At 38.9% G+C, this 13,524-nt stretch overlaps 1 protein-coding gene across 2 annotated transcripts in view; it reads right to left on the minus strand.

Moving 5' to 3' along the window:
- HECW2 (HECT, C2 and WW domain containing E3 ubiquitin protein ligase 2) overlaps positions 1-13,524 on the minus strand; it is a 173,458-nt gene that overhangs the window by 112,647 nt on the left and 47,287 nt on the right. Inside the window, exon 2 of one of the 2 annotated variants that reach the window (XM_074872747.1) lies at positions 3,072-3,412. In XM_074872747.1, the coding sequence (XP_074728848.1) occupies positions 3,072-3,363 (292 nt within the window). In that variant the 5' untranslated portion in view covers positions 3,364-3,412. Of the gene's footprint in view, positions 1-3,071; positions 3,633-13,524 lie in introns of those variants that run through there. The other variant, XM_074872748.1, reaches the window with a different exon arrangement.

Consider the following 13,524-nt stretch of genomic DNA (forward strand, 5'->3'; position numbering starts at 1 on the left):
GTCAGTCTCTTAAAAAGAAACGGATCTAATAAGTTTCGTGGGATTCCTAGTGAGCCACTGCAGTTTTAACCATGGTAAAACCACACTGAGAAGCACAGAACTGACTCCTTTCCCATGACAGAAAACTAATGAGAGCGCGCTAATTGAATAAATTAATGAATGAAGAGGGAAGACAGTTTCCCAGTGCGTAATTTTCAATTCCTTTTATAATGGATGCATTCCACGAAATTAATTCGAAGTGAAAATGTACCTGAATTACTTCAGGCCTTTGCCAGATCTCTCCATACTAATGCCTGAGCTCAGAATGATGCTCATTTTTAGAATTTCACCTTCTCTTCATTTACAGAATTAACAACCACTTCTTTTCCCTCCTCAAAACATTGATGCGGCTTACATGGCAGTTAATTGTACAACCAACATAAAAAAAAAAAAAGGCCACATGAGTGTGCTTTTGATTATGCAATGTGGGTTTTTTTAAGTAAGAGCAAAATATTTGCCGCCTTCTGTTCCTAACTCCTTGAAAAATGGTGCTTTACTGAAGACATGAGGGAATATTGGAGGTACAGCCCCAGTGCTGTCTTGTGTTAGTGACCACACAATTTTTGCTGCCTTCAGGAGGCAGTGCCAAAGGAGAGCAACTTTGTAAGTGAAACGGTTTTCATTTTAAAGAAAGAACAGGATGGATAATCTCAAGCAACTACACTGAATATTAATAATGTGTTTGGAAACAGAGACTTTATTTTTTAATATATTCACCCATAAACAAGCCTCTCCTGAGAAAATAAGGAGTGAGTGTCCTCAACTTCCAAAGCAGTAAGTGGAAACTGGGGGTGCTTCACAAATTATTACAAAGGACTGAAAATCCTGGATTATACCCTGTGGGATTTAATTTACCTTAGCTATGTCTATAAAAGTTATGCAAATTACTTTTATCATTTTTTAGTTTCAAAATACACTAGATGCTTGAAAGAGTTTATCAAAAAACCTAAATCAGACAGGTATGCCCATCAGGCTGAATATATCCTCATCTCTCTGTTGTAAAAAATGTGTAGTCCATCATTCAGAATCATGAAACTGCAAGTCTTAAAGGAAGAACTCTGCTCAGATCTATTTTAAATCAGTAACAAAACTCTCAGAAGCACTCATGGATTTCAAGTGGCAGTGAAGACAAAAGCTCAATGTGAATGAGTTCCTAGACCTTTCATCATTTAAAAAAAAAAAACAGGAAACCCAACATACTCAAACACTCTGGTATTACACAGTAGCATGATGGGGGTCTTAGGCCCAAGAAGGCATAAATTTGGCTGTTCCTTATAGGATTCTTACCCTGTGGTAACTTAACATTGTTTTGTACTTTAGGGGCTCAACAGACTGAAAGTAGAAATATTTTTAATCATGAAAGTAGGATAAAAATCACTTACAGCCTATAATAGGAACCAATGAGAATTTTACAGAAAGATGATGTACTGTAGCATCTTGAGTATCAATCCTGAAGTGCTGTGAACCGTGAAAAAAACAATGGGAAGGGGTGTCAAACCTTTATTCAGATGAAGCTCTCAATGTATTTAAATTAGAATGTTTAAGCTCCATTTAGCAGTCTGTGCATTTTACAGCACAGATCACACTTCAGTTGTTAATGCTGTTGGGAGGATTAATTTCTGTTTATTATAGAGACACTTCATTTAGGTGACTTAAATGTTAGCACATATCCACAGTTCATTCCAGGAGAGACTACAGCTCATGCAGCAACTCCAATACAGCTATTATAACCAGGTAAGTACTGGAACAGCACAAGTCAATACTGTCCTGTTTGTGGAGCTGCAGTAATGCTGGAAAAAATAGCAGACAAAACCAGAATGAGAACCAGAAACACCATCTACACAGCATGTAACATTAAGTGATGCAGAGATAGAACATCTTAGTAAAAGCTGGCACAGCAAATATCCCTCTGAAATCCTACTGAGACCGATTTCATTGCACCAAGCTTAGTCCCAGCACAGACAAAATTCCAGTGGTCAGATGTGTTTCCACCAGTTTCTGCTATACCTGTTTTTGGCAGGTTGAATTGACGGTTGCCTTCCACATTAGTAATTAGGTTCAGAGAAGCAGTGCAATTTTGAAACAAATCAACCGATCAGTCCCACTTACTGAACACTGGTTAAATTCAGAGAGTAATTTTAGTTCAACATGAACTGGATTCCTTGAGAAGATGAACAAACCCCATGTGCCACTACAGTTACCCGCTAGCTACGCTCCAGTTCCTAGTGGGGACATAAGGATTATCCTTTGGACAGCTCCAAACCACACACGCAGCAGGGATGTTTGTATCTAGGGACCTGATTAGACATAATACAATGGAAAATCCCAACCCAAAGATGCGGCTGATGCTAGGGTCTCAGCACCAACTGCTTTGACCTACTGATCCACTCCTTTTAAGCCACATTATTTGCTGCTGTACACACTCTCCACAGGCCCTTGCATGCCAAACTAGAGCTCTGTCTGGCTCCCTCCTATGAAACATCCTGAACAGCACAAAAAAAGCACATAAACGAATCTCTTTAAAGAATTGACTTCTACAAGAATTCTTCAAAAACAGAAATTCTCGCTCCTTCAGAATTGATACAATTTCAGTTCTACAAAATCAAAGACTTACACAAAATATCTTTTCATAAACGTTAAGAATTTACTTGTCAAAAAATCTGTATAAACATTGGACAGTAAGCATGTCAAGTTACATGATGAATATGGTGGTCCGCGTTTTCCAGTCTGTAAGCCAGCCACCAGTAAAGGTGAAAACAGGAAACCATATGCACATTTGTTGTTTAAGAGAATGCATTTCATATTCTAGCAGGTCATTGTGGAACCAGATCTACATTAATTAGAATCATATTTTTACATAGTTCACTGCACTGAGAAAAGCAAAGAGAAATCCAAGGTAATTCTCTGCAGTCTTACCTCAACTTTATCTTTAGATTAATTATGTAGTGTGCCAGAACACATATCAGAAAATGAAATATGAAGTGGCAAAAGAGCAAGAAACACACAAATACTACAACATGGTTCTGACTTACCTATGTGATAAAGTCCTATCCAGTCAGTCGGGTCTACTTCTTCCTTAATATCCCAGAAGATTATGAGGTTCTGAGATTGCCCCAAGGTGTATTCATACATACTGGCTGTCAAACTAGACCTGCTATCTGAGGTCACTAAATCAGTGTCGCTGTTGGCACGCTGCAAGTTCATGTTCTCAGCCATGGTGCCCTGAGATGCCAAACTCTGCAAATTCTCTGGGCTCAGAGTATACCGTAGCTGTGGGTTGCGACGTCGCACAAAAAGCAGATGTTCTCGGGCTGAACTGGCCATCTCTTCTCCACTTTTGTCAATTTACGTGAAAAAGTTGTTGTTCAGAGACCTATCATGAAGAAAAAATAAAGTGTTAAACTGAGACAGCAGGTTATTCAGTCAAATATTAAATGGAGAGGCATTAGTGCAAAAATGTTCCTACAGACACCTAAAATGGACTGAATAAAATCTTTTACTTCATTGCTTTACCACTACAGCCACCTTAGTGTCTGTACATGGAAAAAAAAAAAAAAAGCATGAATCACTTGCAACAAAATTTAGAGTTAACCACACACCATGAAAGCCAGAAAGCAACACAAAGCAATTTATAAGCCAGAAAGCAACACAAAGCAAAACATCCAAGACCATCTATCAAGCAAGAACAGCCACAGTAACCAAGTTAATTTAAGTCTGGCAGTAGCTGAAAGAGTGAAGAGTTAATGAACTCATCTTCCACCAAAGAAATCACAGCAGTATATGATGTACTTTCACTTAGATATGTTAGTTTCCAGCAATACTCTCTATGCACTGTATGTTCAGAATCAGTAAAGTACTGAAGATGTTAATAAGGTTGGACATATTTCAGCAGAAATACGGTATCACAGATTTATGCTACTATAAAATAATTTTGTAAGGATTTTATTTTTTAAGATACAAAGCATAGCTTCTGAGATCTTCTATACCATACAAAAACATGTCAGACCATCAACTGAGGTACTTTAGACTACAGATATATATTTCCCATGTCAGTTTATCTGTGCAGTCAGATTTTGTTGTTCTTCTCCACACATCAGAAAACAGAGGCCTTATAAATTCAACAGCTTTCCTCTAGCCCTGAGGAGACACTAGAAGGTCTTCACTGAAATGGCCATGCCAGTATTATCACACCATATCTTCAGAAGCTGAACTTGCATCTCATTATCCATAGCTACCAAAAGTACTGTCATTTGAAAATAAGCCCTCACATTACTCACAACTTGAGATAAATCATCAGAAAGGAAAGACAAGAATAGCAAAATATTAAACAGAAGGAACAGCTCATAGGAGGAAAGAACCAGCGATAGGTAACCTCTTGCCATAGGAGGAATATGAAAATTTCCTTATCTAAGCTACATGACTTTGACCAAAGCTGTTTTCCTTTTTCAAAAGCTATAGTTTATATCAACTCATTGTTTATTTTACAGAGGAAATAAAATGGTCCTCATCTGGCAGAACCATTTGCTTTCAGAAGAAACTGAATTTTATGGTAATGTGTCTTTCACTCAAAACTGTGAAAATTATCTTCCATACTATATTCACATGGAATAGGAACCATGTATTTCCTTCAAAGCCAAACCAAACCAAAGCAGTCCTCCTGCCCAGTAGTACCTCCAGAGCTCACCCAGAAAAAATTGTCCTGGGCTCATTACACTCTTCATACAATTTGAAAATAGTATTTCAACATTTCTGATCAGACTGCAACTTAACCAGTGACATCAATTATTCCACTATAGTATCTTCTGTGAGGGATGCATACTGCTGGAAAGATCTCCTTATTTCTATACATACAAATAACCACATATAAGAAAAATGTGTGGATGTACACATATGAAAAAAAAAAAAAAAGAGGTACCCAGATATTATTCTTGGGCTTTCTTCTTGTCATAGCCTTCAGCTATCACACAGAGATATATTTGTTCTCTTAAAATAACCCAAGCATTGTCAGACCATGCTGAGTATCACCTGCTACAAATGCTCCTTGTTTCCAGCAAGGAAGCCTGTAATGCAGAATTAAGTAGAGCCCACGAGAAGCAAATGGATTGGTTGGCCACTCCCATAGTATTGTAATTGTAATCAGACCTACACTACACCACTGCTATCAATCAAATGTCTGACAGCTGGTTTATTAAACAGAAACCTCTGCCTCTAGAGGTCAGAAGACATTTAATTATTAGAAAGAAAAACAAATAGAGAACTTTGAGATCCCAAGATTGTGATTAAGATAAAGTTGTTCAACAATCAATACATAAAGGCATCTTCATATTTTGAGGATTTTCTTTTCTTATTCATTCCTCTTTCCCCACATGATGAATCTTCAAAAACTGCCTCTTCCCTCCACTTCTATTTCCTATGACTCATCTTCAATTTTCTTTTTAATAACATTTCAGTGTATGCACTCTTCCAGTGTATCAGAAATTCTGCTATTTTTCAGCTTTTCTTAAACTGGAGATGTTTTGAAATACTAAGAACTAACAAAGAGGAAAAATAAAGTTCAAATCATCCAACTGTTGTGTAATTCATCACACACTGTACATCGTTCAGCATCAAATATTGCAAAAAAGGAAAAAAAAACAAAAAAAGCCAGTTCAATAATTCCACATATACAGAAGTGACACGAAGATTACCATACTTACTTCACAAAGTACACGACAGTCTTTCCTGACATGAGCAATGTTTTGGCTGCATACACAAAACATTTTATTTTTGGTGCTGCACATCAGCGGGGTTCACTAACTCCTTCTCTGTCATGTTCCTGCGCAGTATGCCTCTGACACTGGTGTCAGTGATGAAAACGAAACTTTGGTATAGAGGGCCTTCTTAAATGAGAGTCAGGGAAGTTAGTATCTTGTTTCTCTATGCCCGCGTATTACTCGCTGGATCTGAAAATGCTGGATGACTTTGAGAACAGAAGGGTAAATAAGAAATAGCCACCAACTTCCCTACAACCCAGTGAAACACGGAGGGATCAGCCCAGTCACTGTGATCTCCCTTTTTTTTTGTCCCCTTTCTTTTTTACTTTGTGATCTGGGTAACAGCACACACTAGCAGTTAAGTCTTAAATGTCACAGTGAAAGAGTTGTACCCCCTAGTCAGGAAGAGCCCCGATTTGCACCTGAGCCTGCCCACCACAGCAAGCACGTACAATCACCCAACTACCACCACCCCCTGCACCATGAGATTGGGGGAGATTAATTAACAGACTGACAGTGCACTATTAAGTTAATTTTCTTCTGTCCCACAACTAGAGATTTATGTAATTTTGAACTATTGTATACAGTGGTTTTACAGCAGTAAATTCACTGCAAAATAAGTGTCATGCAGGAGGATTACAAGTTAAAGACAAAGTTTTAATAGGAGGGATGAAAAAATTTCCTTCAGCTGCAGAGCAGTACACTGTACTCAGGGCAGCACTGGTATTTGTTGGAACATGCTGAAAATTTCTATGTGGCAGATGGACAAACTAATCCATAAGAACTAACTTGTACTAGCTAGGACTATCACACAGTCTTCTTCACAGGTTTGGCTGGACTGTATCTTAGACTGGATATTAGGAAGCATTTCTTTACAGAACGGGTTGTTAGGCGTTGGAATGGGCTGCCCAGGGAGGTGGTGGAGTCCCCATCCCTGGAGGTGTTTAAGAGTCGGGCTGACATAGCGCTGAGGGATATGGTGTAGTTGGGAACTGTCAGTGTTAGGTTAATGGTTGGACTGGATGATCTTCAAGGTCTTTTCCAACCTAGATGATTCTGTGATTCTGTGAGATATGAGAAAAGCCTGAGAAAAATGTTAACTCCTCTGAAACAGTCCATTTTCTTAAGTCCTAATCGTTATCACTCTGGTGAATCACAAACATCATTACAGTTTCTGAAAGTGAAGTAAACCACAAATCTAAATGCTGGGTAACTTCCCTGATCCTACTCATAAATCCAAGTGTCTAAAAGTCATGATTTAAACAATGATCCCAACATAACTTAAAGCAACTGAAATCAATTTGCAATTAACAAGTTAAACTCACATGTAAATGAGCTCCTATTATGGAAAAAAACACCTCCAAAAATTCAGGACTTGTAAGCTTTTAGAATATCTTCTAAATTCAGTGAAATAGGATGTAAAGGTCCATAGGCTGTCTAGTGTCAGACAGTGCTATGTCATATCTCACAGTAAGCTGGGACATTAATTAAGATTTGTAAAGAGAGAAATAAGACACTCATATTTTAGAAGGGGAAAAGGTGCTTGCCATAAAACCCAAACCATAAGGAGTGATAGAAGGGAGAAAAGAGCCACTACATTAATTATTTGCAGTCTGAAAATTCAGTCTGAAGATGGGATGAAAACCTCACACGGTGCCTTCCTGCCTACAAAAGGAATTGCTTATCTGACATTTGGTTAACAATTCCTGATGTCTGTCACTAATAACAAAACTAACAGTACACTAACACATATATCCTACCAGAGACCAGATATAAGAATTATCCTCCCACCTTCAATTCCTGCTAAGTGCCACTGAAACAGTATTTGCATCCAGACTATACTGTAAAGACAATACCCATGATTAGCTGTGTGCACCTGCCCTGCCATGAAGGTTTGGCTAATCAGGGTGAATGTGATCAGAGAAGAGATTTCACTAAGCATCAGACCAAGCTGGCAAGGAATACTGATTCATGAAGGCAAGCTGAAATGTGGAAACCAAGTCAAAAGCATAGGGAAAATATAGGTATTTGAGAAATCAGCAGATACGAACTTTAGCAAAGTATTTTAGTTGAAAAGTGAAACCTATACCAAAGCTGCTTATCCATATCACAGCATTTTCTTCTGTATTTGTCAAGAAGCTTAGAGAGAAATAGGACTGATTTCCTCTTAAACTCTAAATGGCACAAATTCAGAATTATTTCTATCTATAAATACTCCTCAGTTACTAATCATAGAGGGACCAGAATTCCAAAAAAGTTCTATTTAATATAAAAAATACAGGTAGGAAAAACCCCCTTGCTCATCCTTCTTCACTACAGGAGATTGAAAAGAAACGTCAAACTATTTCTGCCATGCAGTCAAACATTCAATAGTTTAAAAAACACATGAATGAAAGTCCGGGAGTTCCAGCACAGGAATAACCAAAAAAATCCAAACCAAAATCCAATCCAAAATGCAAAACAAACCAGAGCTCACATGCTGCCCTGTTTATCTTACTCATAACAGTGATTCATTTCTTGTTTATGTAGTGATCTTTTATGTGGCTTACGGGTCTTGCTAACAGCCTCTTCCCACAGCATTTACTGTAATCCGACTCTATAGGGCTGCCCCTGAGAGCATGACTGGTCAGCCGCTGGACAAGATCTGTGCTCTGAGCAGGTGGTTGAGGGTGCTGCTGGAGAAGTGATGATTAACACATTTTACAGGGCGGATTGGCTTCACGTCACCGCACTGCAACGTCACATCACCCGCGAGAGGAGCGAGGCAAGGAGTGGGCCATGTGGCAGCCCACTAGCCAAGGTTCAGCAGGAAGAGCCCTCGGGGAGTGCTCTGCACCCAAGCATCTCTGTCGCTGTACATCAGATGGACAGGAAGAACCATCCAGCACAACTGGCCCCCAAATTTTCCCCCCGTTCATAGAATCATAGAAACATTTAGGTTGGAAAAGCCCTTTAATATCATCAAGTCCAACCGTAAACATAACACTGCCAAGTCCACCACTAAACCATGTCCCTAGGCACCACAGCTACATGTCTTTAAAATACCTCCACAGATGGTGACTTCACCACTTCCCTGTGCAGCTTGTTCTAATGCCTGACAACCCTTTTCGTGAAGAAATTTTTCCTAATATCCAATCTAAACCTCCCCTGGGGCAACTGGAGGCCATTTCCTCTTGTCCTATCACTTGTTACTTAGGAGACTGACACCCACCTTGCTACAACCTCCTTTCAGGTAGATGTAGAGTGCAATAAGGTCTCCCTGAGCCTCCTTTTCTCCAGGATAAACAACCCCAGTTCCCTCAGCTGCTCCTCAGAAGACTCGTTCTCTAGACTCTTCACCAGCTTTGTGGCTCTTTGTTGGACACATTCAGATGCTGCTCACTATCTCTCTCAAATGCCATTCCCATGCTGAGATAAGCAATCCACATAATTATACAGGCAGAAGAACACATTAAGAATATGAAGAACAGAAAACATGCTGGTTTCCCAATTGTACACTGTGTGACATTGCTTTGTTCGGTACAAAGATTTATAAATGCTACAATAAAGTAAAAGACTCAAACTGACCAGCTCTGAGCTCTAAGGGGCTGAGAAAAGAAAACGCTTCTTGAATAAATTCAGAATTTGGGGATTTCTCTCCCCCCAGAACTCAAAACTAGCCTATTTTCTGGGATAAGGTATGACTACAGTGCATTTGCAGATATCCATATGCTGGTTTCAAACCTGCTACAAACTCTGACAAAAGCAGAATAGTCAGAATTCACTGGCAGCTGCAAAACCTGCCTAAGAAGCTGGGTGACGGTTAACCATATGGTTAACTCGTATGCTTAACCAGTCTGTACTTATTCAGCTCTCAGTACTAAAGAGCTTTCAAGCTCCTTTAGAGCTGTTGTGTAGCTCTGCCAGCAGGACAGAGGGGCCCCTCCCACTAAATTTCACCACTTATTCAGCAAGACCATCAGTAACCGATTTTGCCCAAGACAAAGAGATGAACTCGACAGCTGCTAAAATTTCCTTCCAGGCCTATATTCTAATATTTCTATGACTATCTGGAGACACAGATTTGGTCTATTAAATAAATAAATAAAGAAAATCAGATAAAGCTGACATGAAGCACCCTTTTCTACACAGAGAGAAATAAAAGAAAAGCTTCATCTTTCTGCCCAGACATCCTTTTTGTGTTATTCCTCCTGGAATACTTCCAAGAATTTCTACGCATCAAGTAGATGCAATACACATAATGGAATTCCTCTCAGACGGTATTTCACTGTCTTATTATTGGGATTTTTTCCCATTAGCTAACACTTTATCAGATTCGAGTTAAACTAACACGTTTGGATGCTTCCTATTCAGCCACCAGATAAAGATGAATGTAAAGGCTGCCACAGTATCCAAGAGCTAAGAAAAATCAGCTATTTTGGATCTATTTTTCTCCACTGTTTTACAAATAAAGAGTAATAAGGCCTCTTTACTTACATGACCATGGCTATATCCAAAGTCTTTAGGATCATTTAGTATATGAATTAATCAACTTGTATCATGTAGTGGAAATTTAATACTCTTCCAGTAGATGTTCAGTATTTCAAAAATAAAACAACCATTATACTACATAACTGCACAGTTCTGAGCATCAACATCAGGCAGAAAGCTGATAAGATCCTTCAGCTAAAATATAATCATAACTGTTCAATATTGCTACCTAGAATGCCTGAGTGCTCATTAGGTCTGCATGGTTTAAATAATAAATTAAGCAAGTAAATGATCCAAACAAGTCCAGTGATGGATATCTTGGAGGAAAAAAAGTGATCATTCTAAACCTACAGAATTTGTGATTGAATTAAACACAAAAGAGAGAGATGTCATAAACTTGAAAAAGCACACCATTACACCTCTGACACCATTTTTCTTTTTAATTACAAGGAGACAGACGATATCTCACAGAGATTAAAAGGGAAAAGATGTCTCTCTTTCCCCCAGTTCTTCTAATTTGCACATTTGACAATAAATTTGTATTCGCTGCTTTTATTTGAATAGCCAGTTCTGGATATTTTTTTCATTTGGGGTGCTTTTCAAAAGATACTAAAATTATATGAAACTTTAATTCAACTTCAAGTTAATTCGATATTAACTGTTTTGAAATATAAATTGTTCTACCGAGAAATGCAGAGAGAAAAGTTAAATTCAGAAACACTTTATTTTTCTGCTGATCTGCTTACTTTCTCCTCTAACAAAGCTAGACTTTCAGAATAGGACAATTACTGGATACTCTTAGAAACAGCTTAAGCCAAAGCAATGATGATGAAAGTATTTAATAAACATGCTAGTTTCCAAAAAAGAACCTATATGCACAGGATCGCTTAATCAGATTTCCTTTTTAATCAAGAAAAATGCCAAGTCAACTGAAGCATCTTGAAAGACGCATTTTGTAAATCTTCTCCTAAGAGAAATGTTTTGACTTCTCCATTCAAACCATCTCCACAGGAGTGCCGGATTAAATTACGTGCCTTACGCCAGGCAGGTGGCTGTGCTAGGTAGCTGGCTTCCTCAGTGAAGAGTCGGAGACTCCCCAAAAAAGCAATTCAGAGTACAAAATCACTCCCTCTCTTCATCTGTGGAGGAAGTTGAAGTAACCCAAGATTGCACAAAAGAGTACAGAATTTTGTCTAGATGCCCTTTTCTTTTGTTGCCCTGCTCTGAGTCATGCCCAAACCACTGGCAAAACAACAAAAAAAGTAAACTGTGCTGAGAATACCTGCCTTCAGTCTGCTAACTCATCCTCTGAACTCACTGCTGGGAAATCACAACTAGCACCGTAATTTACTTCTGGAAACTGTACTCAGATGTTTTAAGGTACAGCTAAAAATTACTGTGCTGAAATTTCACAGGGATATTGCTGTACAGGAGAGGGAAGAGAAAAAGGAAAGAGAGAGAAAGTGCATATGCATACTCTAGTCTCCTTTGGACTCAAATCTGGTGACTCAGCTCAGATGTTAAACATCAGCTCAGATTACAAAACCACCATGTAATTTAGACTGGCTGAAAATCTGCCCTAAGGGAAAAAGCATATAGTTCAGCATAAATGTATATTTCTAAAAAAGACTTTATGAAGCACATTATTTGGCCAGAGAATAGCTCAGTTAATTCAAACTGTAACCTTTCAATGCATTTTTGTACAGATTATTTGTAAAGTCAGTTTTAAACACTTTTGTATCTCGGTGGAAACAAATGTCACTTGTATTATCATACTACCTTAGGTGCTTGAGTAAGGCTTATGTCTTCCATCCCACCAACTGCAACTCCCTTACATCAGGCAGAAGTTACTGCTCAAGCCTATTATGAAGACCAACAGTCTGAAGGGTTCTGCATATTTTTGACAGGTCTACACACCCTGCCCAGTAGCCCATCAGGTACTGCTGTGCTTACTGTACAACCTACCATGTTCATTCTCACACAAAAGCTTCAGCACAGAGCTAGCTGGTACACAGAAGATCTGGCCACTGCTCATAAATATGTATCCAGAGAGTAGTGTACACATCCATACATACACATATGTATAGCTTGGCATGCCTACAGTGATACCAGTTACAGAGTGTACTTACTGACATACTGCGTTGTCAGCGTAGACAAATGTCCCAAGTCCCTGCACTGCCATCCCCGCAGCTAAAATGGAGTAAGAAAGCCCTGAAACATTTCAAGCTAATTCAGCCAGGTGAACTACAGTGTTCAGCACCAAGAACTTGGATAACCTGTCTGAATTTGCACTGAAGAGGTTGTGGAGGGTTCATACATTCCTTTCTGCTGTGGCTCTCAGGCTGTGAGATCTGGCTGGCCTGCAGATGTATCTCGGTATTGCTCTGTAGATACACAAGAGATCGTCTATGGTGTAAAACTCATACCTGTCTTTCACTGGAAGTAGCAATGTAAGAACTGCACATAAATTTAAGTGAAATGTACCAGATACACTCTTATCCTCTAGACTATTCACATGAAGACACAAAACTTTTGTTTCATAGCCAAGAGGCTCTGCTCCATATGTATTATACGGTCCCTCGACCTCCTCCTGGAGCGGCGACTACTTTACCCAAGTTCATTTATTTCAGTAATCTTACCTGTAGCACCACGCCTCAAAGAGCTCAGTTCACAAATGAGGCAGGGACTGAAGGTACAGACATGTAGCCATTTAACCCAGTGTATCCTGAAACTATGGCCTTGGATAATTCACAATACAATATTACTCTATATAAACTTTAAAATCAGAATCCCCACTGCTAGAGGTTTGATCCTCAGTGTTCTTGACACTGATATATCTGTTGCTAGTTGCTGTCGACTGGTTCTCCTGATGAATTTCTCTTGAAGTACTGGATGCAGTTGCGCTCAGTTTAGCCTTTTGATGTCAGGTCACACAATCCATCTCTCTGAGAAGCTACTTTGTCACAGGATGGACAAATGTGAATTTAATTATTCTGTGAATAACCTGTAATATATGCTCATACTTACACATGTGAAAGCCTGCAAGCACATATTAATGACAAGAAAAATGGGTAGCCCATTTAACTCTCTTGAAACCCCCTCCTGTCTTTAGGAATTCCAGAACATCAGAGGCACCAGCCCAGAGTTCCCCAATTATACGTCTTCTCCCAAGGCTTTTTCACAACAAAGGACAGTAAAGACCAAAATAAGAACTTTTACAGAAAAGAACAATTTAGCATTTGTCTGTCCAGGAAAGCAAATA

Source organism: Strix uralensis, chromosome 6 (assembly GCF_047716275.1).
Source record: "Strix uralensis isolate ZFMK-TIS-50842 chromosome 6, bStrUra1, whole genome shotgun sequence".
Classification (NCBI taxonomy): Eukaryota; Metazoa; Chordata; class Aves; order Strigiformes; family Strigidae; genus Strix; species Strix uralensis.